The sequence below is a fragment of the Chaetura pelagica genome, unplaced genomic scaffold, assembly GCF_000747805.2.
Source record: "Chaetura pelagica isolate M959 unplaced genomic scaffold, ChaPel_1.0 scaffold856, whole genome shotgun sequence".
Lineage (NCBI taxonomy): Eukaryota > Metazoa > Chordata > Aves > Apodiformes > Apodidae > Chaetura > Chaetura pelagica.
Window position 1 is genome coordinate 66,991 of NW_009953790.1, and position 16,289 is coordinate 83,279.

Sequence of the window (16,289 nt, forward strand, 5' to 3'; positions counted from 1 at the left end):
GGAAGACAAGTGATGCAGGGGTGAAAGAACCATATTGAAATGCAGTGCCCAGCAAACCTTGGGACTCTACCTCATTGTCCAAAGGAACAGAACTTCACCTTGTCCAGAAGTCCCTTCCCCTGGTTCCAGACAATAACAAAATCACCCCTTAATCATCTCTTTGTTAAAAGAAACTGATTGAGCTTCAGTCTCTCCCTTCAGCATGCATTGCAGACCTCACATCACCCTTGTAGCTCCTCTCTTATCTCTCCCCAGTTTGCCAACACCATATCTAAGGTGTAGATACCAGGACTGCACACAATACTCTTCCCTGCTTGTATTCATTTTTACTTTGCTTAGACAGCCAAAGATAGCACTGATACTCCTGAGAATTCACAACACAGCATGAGACCAGCTAGTTATTGATAAGATAATGAAATTAAGCTCCAGCTTCTCACCTTGACGTGGTGACTCCCAGGGGTTCCTCTCTCCAAGTGTGGATTTCACTGCCTGCTCTCATTAATGTGGGTTAGGGAGTTATCACATGCCAGCCTCACTGCATGAGATGTCCCTGCTTTTACCCTTTTTCCACTATAAATGCAAGATAACTTGACTAAAGCTCACCCCCTTTCTCAAACCCCCAACATTGGGCACAGTGCAGGAACACAGGAGCCATGGGTAGATACTTTTCCTGCAGACACCCCAAAACCAAAGCCTGGCCCATCATCCATGAGGGAACTTGATGCTGTCAGGATCCCAGGCAGAAGCAAAGCGCCCCTTGCACAGACACAGCTGCAGGTCCCAAGCTGGGCTTTGTGCTACTGCAGCAAAACAAGCTTCAAGGAGCCCAACAAGCTCCAGCAGTCAAACCCACCAGTGCTGTTGTAGGTGCTCTCCAAGCTCCTGCCATAATGAATCTTCCACACCTGGACTAGGGTATTTCACCTCCCTTCCAAGTGAGCCACCCCTAACACAGCAATGGCTCAGAGGTAGCTCAAGACACACCTCAGACCCTCCTTCCAGAGATGTGCTCCTGCTTCCCTGGCACCCACAGGACAAGGATTTGGTTCTCCAGGGCTGGAACATCTCCTCTATGAAGACAAGATGAGAGAGTTGGGGTGTTCAGCCTGGAGAAGAGAAGGCTCCAGGGAGACCTTAGAGCACCTTCCAGGGCCTGAAGGGGCTCCAGGAAAGCTGGGGAGGGACTTGGGACAAGGGCAGGGAGGGAGAGGACAAGGGGGAAGGGATGAAAACTGGAAGAGGGAGATTGAGGTGAGACATGAGGAGGAAATTGTTTGGTGTGAGGGTGGTGAGAGCCTGGCCCAGGTTGCCCAGGGAAGCTGTGGCTGCCCCATCCCTGGCAGTGTTGAAGGGCAGGTTGGATGGGGCTTGGAGCAGCCTGGGCTGGTGGGAGGTGTCCCTGCCCATGCAGGGGGTTGGAACTAGATGATCTTTAAGGTCCCTTTCCCAACCCAAACCAGTCTGGGATTCTGTGATAACGCAGAGAAACATGGATGGTGTTGATCTACATTCCATGTCAAGGTTCCTTTGTGGAAGTTCTACTCTATCAGCTGAAGGAGACTTGTGGAATTCAGGGGAAGAGGTTTTCAGGGATGCTCCTCGTTAGATCTCCTACATGTTGCTCTCTCCAGAAGGGATTTTAATGTTTGTTTATGTTCAGATGGGCATCCAAACACTTTTTTCAGCCACCCTGGCTCCTCGTTAGATCTCCTGCATGTTGCTCTCTCCAGAAGGTATTTCTATGTTTGTTTATGGGCATCCAAACACTTTTTTCAGCCACCCTCTAAGATGAAGCCAAGACTATTTGGCTGCTTGATGTAAGTTCTGGTGAGAAAAGATCTGACCCACTTGCAGGGGTCAGTGATGCCAAAAGCAGGGAAGAAGGGATGTGGTGGAAGAGGAATGAGGACAGTGGTTACTGAGGATCCTTGGATGGATTTTTAGGTTGTCAGTTCACAGCCATGCAGGTGCCAACACAAACTAGGTCAGCACAAACCAGCTCCAGAAGCAAAATAGTTGCCCTGCTGGAGGGTGGGGTTTGGTGGGTGAGTGTTCCTCAGCTGGCATTGGCCTTTTCCTCTCATGTTTTCCTCTCACAGCCTCTTTGAGCTTTAGATATGAGAAGAAACTTCCCTGAAAGGGTCATTAAACACCGGCTCAGGAGGTGGTTGAATCCCCATCCCTGGAGGGGTTTCAAAGCTGTGAAGATGTGGTGCTGAGGGACATGGTTTAAGCTCTGGGCTTGGTAGGATTGGGTTATGGTTGGTAGAATTAGGTTGTGGTTGGACTTGATTATCTTAAAGGTCTTTTCCAACCAGAAGGATCCTGTAATTCTGTGAAATTTGGTCATGCTGCAATTTTGCTTTCTTGGGGGAATGTCAAGTTGACTTTGCTGGGTCGATGGGGGTGCCTGGAGATTTCAAAGGTCCATCTAGCACGGTGGAAGGACTTAAAAGCTTCATAAAGCTGCTCCAGGAAAGTTTATTCTGCATGAAAACCAGAGGATGATTCGGTTTATGCATGAGTGATCTTGGTCCTGTCCTGATGTACAACTCCCACAAGGGGGTGCTCCCTCCTCGGGAGAAGGAGACGCTTTCCCTTGTCAAACACAACCGTGTTAAACCAGTTCCACTCCGGATCTGGGAGATTTTTTGTTGCTCTTACCTTAGGGGGATTTGCCAACCTCTTTCACGGGACATTTTGAGCCAAAATCCCTTCTCTTTCTGACCCAATTTGAAATCGTTATGATTTCCATGGGGACCAGAATTCAATTCTTATCCATTTTGGTTCATTTTTTATGCCATGAAAGCCTGTTACCCCGTGGAAACCAATTCCAGCTGTGCAGAGGTGCTTAAAAGGAGAGATATTAACCTAGACTGGGGATGTGTTACACTTACTGGGATTCAGGGAGATGGACAAAGTACCTCTTGAAATTCCTCTTACTTCACACCTGTATCTGCCAAGAGTTTCATCTAAATGCTTGGAATTATTGGAAGGAGCTGTCTGACCTTTTTTTGGGTCAGGTAGGATTTATTTTAGGATCTAGTTTTGTGACAAGGACAGTGAACTGTCAGAATTATAATAATTACTCACTGTTCAGGAAAGAAGGAGGTTGTTCCATGTAGTCAGAATGATCAGGCTTGGACTGAGACTCATTCCAGAGGCATCCAGTGGAATGGAAGTTTGGAGGGAGGTTTTATTTTGGTCTTCAATACTGAGAGGCAAATAGGAAGCAAAAGGAAAAAGAAAGAATGAGGAAGGGAAAAGGAATAGGAAGGAAGGAGAAAATATAGGAAAGAAGGAGAATATAGGAAAGGCTTTGGAGCTGGGATTCTATATTGCACAGGAGGTGCTGCAGTGTTATCAGGCCAGACCCTTGCAATATTTTTTAACTAAATAGCTCTAAAATGGTTGTAAAGTTTCATTGTTAAGTGTTGAGAAAGCAAAGAACTCAATTCAAAATGGTTTCTTTCTTATTTCTTCAAAAGGTTATTGCTATTCCAGGAGGGGCACCTTCTCCTCTGTTCTCCTCCACTTCCCTGGGGAGTAATCCTGGTTTTAGGGCATGGTTTTGGGAGGTAGGATGTTGCTGGTGTGAGTGTCTTCATGCACTTCAGGACTGGATGAGTCTGGATGTCCCACTCCTAGGCATCTGCTTCTGCAACAAGGAGGAATGACAGGCTGTGCACTACAAACCTCAGCACCCATTTGTGCTCCAGAATATTTATCATCAGGGGGTCACTAAGGGAGGAATGTCTGTGATTTGGATCCTTGCAATGCTGTGGGTCTCATGAAGGGACCAGGCTTCTCAGAAATGTCACAGGCTTTTGGTCACTGGTGGAAGCAGATGGGTTTGTGTGGGGGAGCCCTTCAGAGCTCATCAGCTCAGGCACGTAGAATCCCAGACTGGGTTGGGTTGGAGGGGACTTTAAGATCATCTAGATCCAACCCCCTGGATGGGCAGGGACACCTCCCACCAGCCCAGGCTGCTCCAAGCCCCATCCAACCTGCCCTTCAACACTGCCAGGGATGGGGCAGCCACAGCTTCCCTGGGCAACCTGGGCCAGGCTCTCACCACCCTCACACCAAACAATTTCCTCCTCATGTCCCTCCTCAATCTCTCTCTTCCAGTTTTAATCCCTTCCCCCTTGTCCTCTCCCTCCCTGCCCTTGTCCCAGGACCCTCCCCAGCTTTCCTGGAGCCCCTTCAGGCACTGGAAGGTGCTCTAAGGTCTCCCTGGAGCCTTCTCTGCTCCAGGCTGAACACCCCCAAATGACCATGTCTGGCTCCAGGCAGGCTGGGCATTTCCTGCTCAGTGGTTTGGACATCAAGAGTCTCAGTCTCTCCAGGAGACAATAACATGCTGAATTTCTTCCCTCAATTTAGCATCCCCTACCTGCTGCCTACTCACTGAGCTCACCCAGCTGGGCTGTGAGGGGTGGGTTTGCTCTGAACTGAACCAATTCCTGCAGCCCAGAAGGTTCTACCATGTTGTGGGAGGGGCCTTTGGGAGAACATTGGGACTGTGAGAAGCTGTGATGATACAGTAGAAGATATAGTAAGAGATACAAACCAGAGGTGCTTTGGGCTTGGAGGATCAGTCTTTTCCTGTTTATTATTACTGTTTGATGGTGTCATTCTCAGGCTGGCTCAGTGCAGTGGGGGGTGGGGCTGTGCTGACAGCTCTGTCTTTCCCTCCCAGTGTGGAACAAGTTGACTACCTACGAGTACATCCTGCAGCAGCGTCCCCAACAAGAGGCCAAAGAGACAGACAAGCAGCGGGAATCTTGTCCCTCCCAATTCAGCCCCAATCAGGTATTTGTCCTCCTTCCACTCCATTCCTCAAAACCCCTGCCTGGCCTGTCCACACTGTACAGTTTGCTTTGCTTTTCCCAGCTCCAAGTTGTAGAGGCAGCTGCTAGAGATGAGGTTTTAGAGGTGGAGTTGAGTAGGAGGAGGTGAGAGAGTGTGTGGTTTGATGGGCACTTCAGGCACAAGCAAGCAAAGAATCAACTCCACCTGCTTTCAAAGGAATCAATCCCACTCACTCTCTTCCCCCAGCACTTGTTTTGGGCCCTGCACTGTCCTTTCTCTTCTGCCAGCACAGCTGTTTCTCAGTCATGCAGTGAGCAGGGTGGGGAATCTCATCTGGGTAAGAAGAAAGAGTAGTTTTAATTTTTATTTATGCTTGCTTAAAATAATAGTTGAGCTCGTGGTTTGCTGGCCCAGCTCCCTCCTCTTTGGTTCACCAAGCAGCCAGAGAAGTGCCTGTGTCAGCATGAGGAGGATGACTGCAGAGTGGGAAGGGTCCTGTCATGGGAAAGGACAGGACCATCTGTTTTCATGGAATCATAGAATCAGCTTTGGTTTGGGTTGGAAGGGACCTCAAAGATCATCCAGTCCCAACCCCCTGCATGGGCAGGGACACCTCCCACCAGCCCAGGCTGCTCCAAGCCCCATCCAACCTGCCCTTCAACACTGCCAGGGATGGGGCAGCCACAGCTTCCCTGCTCAACCTGGGCCAGGCTCTCACCACCCTCACACCAAACAATTTCCTCCTCATGTCTCACCTCAATCTCCCTCTTCCAGCTTTAATCCCTTCCCCCTTGTCCTCTCCCTCCCTGCCCTTGTCCCAAGTCCCTCCCCAGCTTTCCTGGAGCCCCTCCAGGCACTGGAAGCTGCTCTAAGGTCTCCCTGGAGCCTTCTCTTCTCCAGGCTGAACACCCCAACTCTCCCAGCCTGGCTCCAGAGCAGAGCTGCTCCAGCCCTCCCATCATCTTCTTGGCCTCCTCTGGCCCAAACAGCTCCATGTCCTTCCAGTGCTGGTGACACTGCAGGTCTGTCTGGCTCATGTGAGCAGTATCACAGGTCATGACTGAGAGCAAGACAGGCTGAAGAAACTGGGGCTAATCATCAAGCAGCTGATCATACCAAATAGTTCAACCATCTTGAAAAGGAGAAGGACACCAACCATATTCAGAAATGACTCAGATACCTGCTTGTCTTGGAACTGATTCTGCAGAGGGTTGAGGGTCCTTGTGATGCTATTGAGCTGTCAAAAGGGTCCTACAAGCTCTTTCATGCTGTTCCACTTCATTCCACATTCATTCTGCTATGAATTGAGAGACTTCAGTGCCATTTATTTTTTTATCCCTGCAATTACTGAAAATTGAACTGGAAGAATTTTTTACTGGCTTTGAACTGGGGGGTTGGACTAGAAACTTCCAGAAGTTCTTCTTAGTCTAAATTATTCTCCAATCCTGTGTAATTCCAGCTAGGAAGTCACCTCTATACAACCAGTTTTATATTTCATAAGATATAAATTGGATCCAAACTTCATCCAGATATTCCATGGAGAGATCCTGGGATCTCTCTGGACTATTCATGGTTTTTTCTTTATCGAAGCAAAGGGGTGAGGGAGATGATTCCTTTTCTGTACAATATGGAGGCCCCAGTTTTGAATATGTTGGGTTTTGTGTTTTTTTTTTTCTATCATGGAAAAGCTGAACTTTCAGTTTAAACAGAGGTTTCCATAACAACAAAAATATTTGGCACTTGGTCTCACAGAGCATGAAAATGATGATAAAACATGAGCTCTCATCACTTCCTAGTGACTGAATTTTGATGGAGGCTGAGAACACAGCTGGACAGGGGTGGACTCTGTGTGGGATGGAGCAGTTCAGTGATGTCCTCCTGCCCCCTCTGGTGCCTACCTAGAGGTGGGTGAAGGTGGAAGCAGGAACCCTGGATGAAACAGGGTGAGAAGGAGAGTGGTGTTTCAGGGCTGCACTCAGGACCTTGGGGAACAAGAAGAACAGGATGATGCCAAAGAACATTGTTCAGAAAAATGTGAACCCACCAGATTTTCCTTGTTTCTTACATAGCAACCAGGGATAAACACAAACAAATAGATTGGAGTAGGAGGACACTGAGTGACTTGCCTTTTGTAAGCTGTGTTGACTGCAGCCTGCTTTAGCTTGAACAAAGCAATCCTTTGTCATGGATCCAAGATGTTGGGAGCATAACATGGAAATCATCCTCTTCCCACTTTTGTCTTGACTGTTCATTCATTTTAGGGAGTGAGGAGAAAGATGCATGTTCCTTTTCATCCTTGGTTTGGAGCCTTAATCAAGCCTGGGTGTTGGTTTTGGCTTCAGTTTTGTCTGTGGGGAAGTCTTTGGCTCTGGCCAGGTTAAAGGAGTCCTGTTCAGGTTAAAGGATTCCTGTTCAGGTTAAAGGAGTCCTGTCCAGGTTCAAGGAGTCCTGTCCAGGTTAAAAGATTCCTGTTCAGGTTCAAGGAGTCCTGTCCAGGTTAAAGGATTCCTGTTCAGGGTGAAGGATTCACTACCAGGTTAAAGGATTCCTGTCCAGATTAAAGGATTCTTTTCCAGGTTAAAGGAGTCCTGTTCAGGGTGAAGGATTCCTGTTCACTTTAAAGGATTCTTGTCCAGGTTAAAAGATTCCTGTTCAGGGTGAAAGATTCACTACCAGGTTAAAGGGTTCCTGTCCAGGTTAAAGGAGTCCTGTCCAGGTTAGAGGATTCTTGTCAAGGTTAAAGGATTCCTCTCTAAAGAATTCCTGTCCAGGTTAAAGTTGTTTCCTGTTCACTTTAAAGGATTCCTGTCCAGGTTCAAGGATTCCTGTCCAGGTTCAAGGATTCCTGTTCAGGGTAAAGGATTCACTACCAGGTTAAAGGATTCCTGCTCAGGTTAAAGGATTCCTGTTTGAAGGATTCCTGCCCAGATTAAAGGATTCTTGTTCACTTTTAAGGATTCTTGTCTAGGTTCAAGGATTCCTGTCTAAAGGATTCCTGCCCAGGTTAAAGAATTCCTGTTCAGGTTAAAGGATTCCTGTTCAGGTTAAAGGATTCATATGTGCTTGTAAAACCCTCCTCAGAACATGCACACAGTCAAAGCCCTCATTTTGCACACTTGAGTGGTTCAGATGTCATGAAAAATGCAAACCAGTTGGACACATCCAGGCTGTGCCTCTTTTACTCTGCCCAGAGCAGCATGTGCAAGGAACAGTTTTTTTCTGTAGGCAGCTGCAAAGAAATATAAACTAACCCAAACCTGAGGCTTTCATGCCTAATTGCTTTCATACCAGGGAGCTGGAGTTGACAGCCAGCTGGGATGTGATTTTTTAAAACATTCCTAAAGCTTTGAACTTGCTTTGGGCACTGATTCAGGTCAGTGAGGTTTGATTTTAAATAATAAACATGAATTTTCCTCAGCTTCCCTCACATTTTCAACATTGCTTCTCTCTTCCAGTGTCTGGTGCAGATGAACCTGGTCTGCACCCTCAGCCTTGACACTGGGCACAGGACAAGTTGTGGCTGCCCCATCCCTGGCAGTGCTGAAGGGCAGGTTGGATGGGGCTTGGAGCAACCTGGGCTGGTGGGAGGTGTCCCTGCCCATGCAGGGGGGCTGGGACTGAATGGTGTTTAAGGTTCTTCCAACCTTCACCATTCCATGATTCTATGACTTGCAACAGACCCACTTTCCCTGGGACAAGAGCCATTTTTCCCTGGTCATTTCTGCCTCCCCTGGACCCAGGCAACATTCCAGGCTGTCTCTGAAGTGGGTGGTGAGAGGGGCTGCAGTGGGCAAGGGAGCTGAATCCATCCTGAAGCTGTGACCAAAGACCCTTGGGGTGGGCACAGCTGGTGTAGAGGAGGTCTCAGGGTGTGGAAGGTGGCAGTGGACTCGGGCACTCTGCCCACTCAGCAGCCTGTTTTCAGAAAAGCAAGAGGAAAAGCTGAATCCTAACAACCCTGTAGCAAAGAGTGGCTTTGTCTTGCTGTCCCAGTTGAAGGACAGTGACTGTCCTGCTGACTGTGGCAGCAGAGAGGGAGGCTGGGACTTGGTGTCATCCCTGGGGCTTTGTCACACTGAGAGAACATTGTATTTTCTACTGAGTGTTCTCCCATCTGCTTCTCCCAGTCAGCTCTAATGATTTGCTTTCTTTTTTTCTGCCTGCTTTGGTTGTGCATAATTTATAAAAGGCTGAGATGGACAAAATGGATTTTCAAAAGCTTTTTCACTCCTTGCTTGGAAAGAATTCTTTGTGATCTTCTCAAACTCTGTCATTCATTCATCTCCTCTGAAATGTTGATATGTTGGGGCTTGATGGTTAATTGTGCCCTGTCCTGCTGTCCCCTCATACCAGGGGACAGTGCTACAGGCTGTCCTGTGCTGCAGCTCAGCTCAGCCACGGTGGGCTTTCCTCTGGAACACCTAAATCTCCACCCCATGTCCTCAGGGACACCAGGTTGTGTCTGCTCTCCTTCCTTTGGGACTCAGGTGCATGAGCTTTGAATGTCAACGTGAAACATTTGGGCCCCAAGGAGCTTTGAGGAACAATCTCTGTACCTTTGAGGTTCAGCTGCTGAGGAGCAAGGATCTGCCTTGAGTTACAAGTTCCATTTCAAATGGGTGGGTTAATGGTGATGAATTTCTGCAGATTATTAATCCAGGGCTTGGCTAAACCCTGCCTGGAACAGCCCCAAAGAGCAGAGCCCTCAGATCAGAAAGGGACAACTGGGAGCTCATTTCTGTAATGCAAACACTTGGATTGAAGGGGTTGATTCCTGATTTTAAAATTCAGGATGGCATGACTTGGAATTCTGAAGACCTGAGGCAATAGATCCCATTCCTTTTAAAAAACCCAGCCCTGTAATTAGCTCTGCAGTAACCAAACAACCACACTTTCTGTTTCCCTGCATGTTTCATTTCCATCACCTCCATTTTACATCTTAAAGGAGGTTGTTGGGGTTTGTTTTTTTTGCATTCACTGCTGAACTCCTGTGATTGATCTCTGGAACTAATGGAGGCTTTAAGTGCTATTTTGTATGTGGTCCCAAGAAGTGATTAAGCTGCTCTCTGGAAGTGGGTTCTGATTTGATTCTGAGTCACATGAAGTGCTGGCTGGACTGAATGAATGAATCAGGGACTTCTGATGGTCTCAAGCTTGGTTTTCCATCTTCTGAAGCAGCAAACTCCTGCTGAGTTTCAGCTGGGAGGGCAGAAAATATCTGGCAAGTGACTGAGGAAGGAAAAGAAGACATCTCAGTGGTGAAAAATCCCTCTTCTCCACTCTGTGTTCATATTGGGCTGAAAATGTTAATTCTTTTTTCCTTTCTTTTGCCTTCCAGGAAGGAGACTTTTCCCCAGGTAACCCTGGTTATACAGACCCTGGTGTTCCAGTAGAGGAATTCTCAACAGCAGCTTCAGGAAAAGAGTGAGTGAAGTCCTAGCTGGGAGTCTCCCAGTAGCACTGGGAAATGGTCCCCAAAGACACTGAGAAACCAAGGAGAATAGGGAGCACCAGTGACCAAAGTGTGGTGAAATCTTGGAGTTTCAGGAGGGTCAAAATACCTGCAGGAGTATTTGTCTCCCCTCCCCTGGGAAAATATCTTGCCTAGATTCCTCTGTTTTAGGCTGTTTTGTATTAAAATGACTTGAAAGCTGCCTGATTTCTCCTGTAATTCCCACGTGGAGCTGATTGTAGCTGCATCATTTCAGGTTGTTGAGAGATGTTAAGATCCCAAGCTGGTAACACAGGCTCCTGGGGAAACACCATCCTTGTCTCTTAATTAATTCTTGCCTATTAACTCATGTCCCTGGAGAAGGGAGAGAGGAAACCCTAAATATTTTGCCAACTTGTCCAGGATCAGTTTCCCTGCAGTTTTGCTGGGAATGCTGTGCAAGGTGAGGGATGCTCTGGTCAGGATGTGTGCAAGCAAGGTGGGCATCAGAGTGAGGGGTGTCTGAGGGATGTCTCTTGTGGATCTCTTGTAGCTTTTCCAAGCTCTGTGTCCACAATGATGAGGCTGACCCTGAGCAGAGCTTCTCTCCAGACCCCCCATCTCTTCACTTTGTGGTCCCATCTCAGGTAAGTAGGAGACTTTCTGCAGGCTGGGGAAAAGCACCTGGGGGTGTTGTCAACAGTGGCTGAACATGAGCCAGTGTGTGCCCAAGTGGCCAAGAAGGCCACCAGCATCCTGGCTTGTGTCAGCACTGGTGTGGCCAGCAGGAGCAGAGCAGTGACCATCCCCTGTGCTGGGCACTGGGGAGGCTGCACCTCAAATCCTGGGGTCAGTTCTGGGCCCCTCAGGACAAGAAGGACATGGAGGGGCTGGAGCGTGGCCAGGGAAGGGCAAGGGAGCTGGGGAAGGGGCTGGAGCACAAGTGTGAGCAGGAGCAGCTGAGGGAGCTGGGGGTGTCCAGCCTGGAGACAAGGAGCTGAGGGGAGACCTGCTGGCTCTGCAGCTGCTGAGAGGAGGTTGGAGCCAGGGGGGTCGGGCTCTGCTCCCCAGGAACAAGGGATGGGACAAGAGGAAGTGGCCTCAAGTTGTGCCAGGAGAGGTTTAGATTGGATCTTGGGAGAACCTTCCTCCCTGAAAGGGTCACTAAACCCTGGCCCAGGCTCCCCAGGGAGGTGGTGGGATCCCCATCCCTGGAGGGGTTTCAAAGCCCTGTAGATGTGGTGCTGAGGGACACGGGTTAAGCACTGGGCTTGGTAGGGTTGGTTTAGTGGTTGGTAGAGTTGGGTTATGGTTGGACTCAATCATCTTCAAGATCTTTTCCAACCAGAAGGATGCTGTGAAATGTCCCTGTGAAACATCCCGTCTGCAGTGGACACTTGACTGAGGTGCTTGGGTGCCCCCTGACTGGCACAGGCCATGGTCACCTCCTTTGTGCACCCCTCCCTGTCCTCAGTGTGTATGTGCAGGTGTGGCTGGGCCTTGGTCACTACCCCCCAGTGACACTCTCCTGTCCCAGCTCTCACAGGTGGTCAGGGATGTTCTGCTGGTACCTCCTGAGCTCACAGCTCAACTCTTAACACCTCTCTGCAGTTAAGCAGCTCTTATCTTTCCTGCTTCCATGATGGAACAAGCTGGACATGTTCCTGTGGAGCAAAATCCAACACTTGATACACTCAAACATGGATGTGAAAGCCCAGAGAAAGATGCTGTGTGTGGATATGGAGCTTGGGTGGAGGGAACAGCTGTCCAAAGTCAAGCTTTCTCCTCTTGGTGTTCATGTGCCTGGGTCCAGGTGCTCTCTCCACCTTCTCAAAGGTGTTGGTGCTCCCCCCTCTTCCTCCAAGGTTATTAATAAAACTCATGTCATCTAGGGCATGTAGCAATAGGACAAGGGGGAAGGGATTGAAACTGGAAGAGGGAGATTGAGGTTGGACATGAGGAGGAAATTCTGTGCTGAGAGGGTGGTGAGAGCCTGGCCCAGGTTGCCCAGGGAAGCTGTGGCTGCCCCATCCCTGGCAGTGTTGAAGGGCAGGTTGGATGGGGCTTGGAGCAACCTGGGCTGCTGGGAGGTGTCCCTGCCCATGCAGGTTGGATCTAGGTGATCTTGAAGGTCCCTTCCAACCCAAGCCATTCCATGATTCTGTGGTTCTCTACTTGTATTTTAACATCCTGTGCTGTGGGACTTGTGGTCTCCTCTTCTATTTGGACCCTACAAATGCCTTTGTCCACCAGTGTCTTTGTGCATCTCCAACCACATGAGCCACCAGCCTGAGGCACCTGCACACGAGGACTCACTGTGTTCAGGAGACCCCTCTTCTCTCTCACTGCTTGACAGCAACTCAGTCCTAAACCAGAAAATACCTCTGGTCTGTGGTCACCCCAAGTCCTCAGGATTAAAAATAAGAGGAATAAAAGAGAGGGAGGGATGAAAACCCCAGAGTGTCTTCTTCATTTGGGCTGAGGAACTGATTTCCCTTCTTTTGGACCTCTTCCTTTCACAGCCACAGAAGAAAAGAAGAAAGAAGACACGTGGAGCCTCCTTCTCAGCAGGGGACAGCAGCTCTAGACCACAGGCCAGACCTTGGCCCCCTTTCCCAGCCCCCCAGTCAGGTGAGAGTCACCAGGCAATGGATTCAAACTGGAGCCCAGGAAGTTCCACCTCAACATGAGGAAGAACTTCTTTGCTGTGAGGGTGACAGAGCCCTGGGACAGGCTGCCCAGAGAGGTGGTGGAGTCTCCTTCTCTGGAGCCTTTCCAGCCCTGTCTGGATGCCTTTCTGAGTGACCTGCCCTGGTTTTGCTCCTGCTCTGGCAGGGGGTTGGACTGGATGATCTTCAAAGGTCCCTTCCAACCCCTGACATGCTGTGATCCTGTGGTTCTCTGCCCTCTGGGTTGGACTTGTTGGCACCCAGAAATGAAGTGTGTCCTGCAAACCCAGCAGTGGCAGGAGGTTAAGTTGCCTCAGAAGGAAAAACTGAGTGTCTGGGAGTGCTTGGAGCCACCCTGAGGTGCTCAGACCTGGGCACACCACGGAGGGTAGAATCCTCTACATCTTTATACTGAATTTTGTATAAATCTGTGTGCTTTTCTGAATCAGCCATGGGAGAGTTCCTGGGCTTGTTGGGGCTCTGTGGGGCTGAGGGATCTTTCAACTCTCTCCTTAAGCTTTCTCCTCCTTTCCTTTCCAGCTGTAGAAGTCCCAGCCACGGCTGCTGCCACCTCCTCCTCCTCCTCCCACAGCCTCGTGGTTCCAGCTTTTCCTCAGAGACCTGCTGTGCCCCCCAGCTCCTTGGGCTTCATCCAGGCAGCAGGACCCCCAGGTGACTATCACTCAGAGTCTGCTGAATCCATGGATGAGATTCCTGTGGCTCAGACTCGCCTGGGGAGCACAGCCCTTCCCAGGCCTCCTAAAAAGAACCCCAGCAACTCTCAACACCTTCCCTTGGCCACAACCAATCCCAGAGGCGACAGGAAGAAGACTTTGTATTCTGGGCACAAAGTAAAAAGGAAAAGCTGCCAGCAAGACACACGTGTGGAACGAGACCTGGAACTTTTTACCAAGGTTCCTGCTGTGTTTGTAAGTCAGAGCAGTGGAGAACCTCATGTCTCCCAGCCCACATCTGAGCCACCCCACAGAAAATGCACCAGCAAGCAGCAGGTGGGCAGATATGAGGATATAAGGACAAACACCACAGTGGCCTAGTCATCACCTTTCCAAAGCTACAGCTTCTGGGGACAAGGCAAGAGGTTCTCTTTGCTCTTCCAAGATCTCCACCCCTCTGGTTCCCTGGGGGCAGCAGCATCCCTTCAGCTACTGCTGTCCATCCTCCAGCAGAACTAGCTGAGAGGCAGCAAAACCCCTGCACTATCACTGCTTTGGCTGCTGCCTCTTCCTGAGCCAGGATTGTCCCTGAGGTCCTCTCCTGCTCCAGGGGGAATGGTCTCCCTGACAGGGAAGTGTCCAGGGCTGCCACTGGTCAAGGAGGTGGCCTTAGTGCTCCGTGGGGTGCTGAGGGACCTGTCCCCATGCTGTGTGCTTGCTGGCAGACACCAGGGGGATATTGCTCCTACCCAACCAAAGGCAAGAGGCAATAAGGTGACAAAGCTGAGGTGGGCATCTTGCTGGAGAGGAGCTGGGTGCTGGCTGAGGGGCTGGGCTGTCCCCTCTGCACACCCTTCCTGGGGAAGGACAAGGCAGCAGCTCAGCTCTTCCCTGCACCCCTCAAAGCTGGATTTCCCGTCTGCCTACCCCCTGTCAGCCTTGGCATCATGCACAGGAGCTTCAGCAGGTTGCTCAGGGAGTAGCCTCAGGGTCACCCTGTCCCCACAGCCCTTTCCACTGTGTGGCCTCAAGCTGAGTTCACCAGCATGTGCTCTGCAAAGCAGTGTCCTCTCACCTGCTCCACCTTCCCAGCAGCCTGGGCTGCCTCCGGGAGCTCTGGGATACAGCAGGTCCTGAAACCTTCTCCTTGCCTGGGCTGCCAGATCCATGTGAGGCCACAGCCAGGCCTGGAGTCTCTGTAGGGTAGAAAAATCCTGCAGCAGAGTCTGGGGCCAGTGCCTGGAGTCGTGGGACATTTCCTGTGCTGGGACATTCCCTGCCCTCTGCTTCCCATTCCAAACTCCTGGCTGAGGCCAGGGCTGCCAGCAAGCCCAGCTCTGCCCAGCAACCAGCTAATCTAGCCCAGGGTGACCTGATGGACCTTGTCACTGGAGTGGCTCTTACCTGCCACCACCCATTACCTGCCACCCAGCCCCTTCCCTGAGCAGCTGCCTGGGACCTTTGCACCATTCCTGGTCAGGTGTGGGTGGACACGAAGGTTGAGCAGGAAGCACAGGGAGTCTTTGTCACCCTGCCACGTGTTTTGGTGTGTGGAAACCACAAGCCACCCTTCCTCCAGCCTGGGGTCAGTGCAGGTTGAGGAGGGACAAGACAAGGCTGTGGGAGTTGAGTTGAGCTGCTCCTCCCCTTGCCTGGCTTGGTCTGAGAGTGCTCATCAGCAATGGTCCAGAGCAGGACAGGATCTGGGGACAAAAGCCCTCTGGGCACAGCCAACATGGCCCAGGCATGGACTCCTAGCTTTGAAGTACACAATTCCCAGCCTGGCTTGTTCTCCCAGTGCTCCCACTGGCTCCTGCTCTGCTCCGAGGTCCACACAAAGTCCACTTCCCCTGCAGCTTTAGGTCCAGATGGACTTTCTTCTTGGAAACTCACTTCTGCAGAGAGAGGCAGGGAAGTGCCTGCTGGATGCTGGAAGGCTCAGCCCATTCCAGGAGCATTCCTGAGTGCCAGCAGCTGGCCTGGCTCCCCAGGAAGCACCCAGCACCCTCACCATGCTGCCTGGTGCTCATGCTGTGGCCACTTCATGAAGTCTTTGCCTTCAAGGAGAAGGAGAAGTGGTGCAGCTGCTCCTGGAAACATGATCCATGCAGAGCTGAAGCTGCAGTAGGGAAGTCCTCCTTTGCTGAAGGGTTGATGGGGTAAGTGTGGCTCATAGCCAGGACCATCCAGGCTGAGCACTCCCTGGGACAATCCTTGGGAAGCTTTTGGTGAGGCCGTTGTAGATACAATCCCTCACTCCAGGCTCTCTTACCCTCCTTCTGTGTTGGCTGATTTTTGACTCCTGAAGGAGCTGGAATGAGGAGCTTTGACTCTTCATCAAATGAGGTGAGCCATGGATCAGCAGGTGTGAGTTTCATGGAGCTGTTGAAGACATGATCACAATCTGGAGGTAGGATTTGCCCTCACACTCCTCACAGCTTCCCTGGCTCCTGCACAAGGTGCTGTGACCCTGTGGTGTGGGACCAACCCTGGTGGAGCAGCAGACATGGCACTGCTTGTCTGCAGAGCCCAGGGCATCTGCTCACTGGTGGATCCGTGTTGGACAAAGTCCTTCCCATGTTTCTCCTCACACCTGGTGTCCCCCAGAGGAACTAACCCTGCAGCAGAGCAGGGCTTTCAGAGACCAGCTGTCCCTCCACACAGCAGACATTGGTCATTTCCCTCCAGCAGGTGCCCCTG

The 16,289-nt window shown here is 50.5% G+C and overlaps 1 protein-coding gene across 1 annotated transcript in view; it reads left to right on the plus strand.

The window, feature by feature from the left end:
- Positions 1-13,970, plus strand: part of ZDHHC1 (zinc finger, DHHC-type containing 1) — a 24,208-nt gene extending 10,238 nt beyond the window's left edge. The window contains exons 6-10 of the mRNA XM_010001044.1: positions 4,703-4,815; positions 10,154-10,239; positions 10,800-10,893; positions 12,769-12,877; positions 13,462-13,970. Coding sequence (XP_009999346.1) covers positions 4,703-4,815; positions 10,154-10,239; positions 10,800-10,893; positions 12,769-12,877; positions 13,462-13,970 — 911 coding nt within the window. The remainder of the gene's footprint in view (positions 1-4,702; positions 4,816-10,153; positions 10,240-10,799; positions 10,894-12,768; positions 12,878-13,461) is intronic.
- The last annotated feature ends 2,319 nt before the right edge of the window (positions 13,971-16,289 follow it).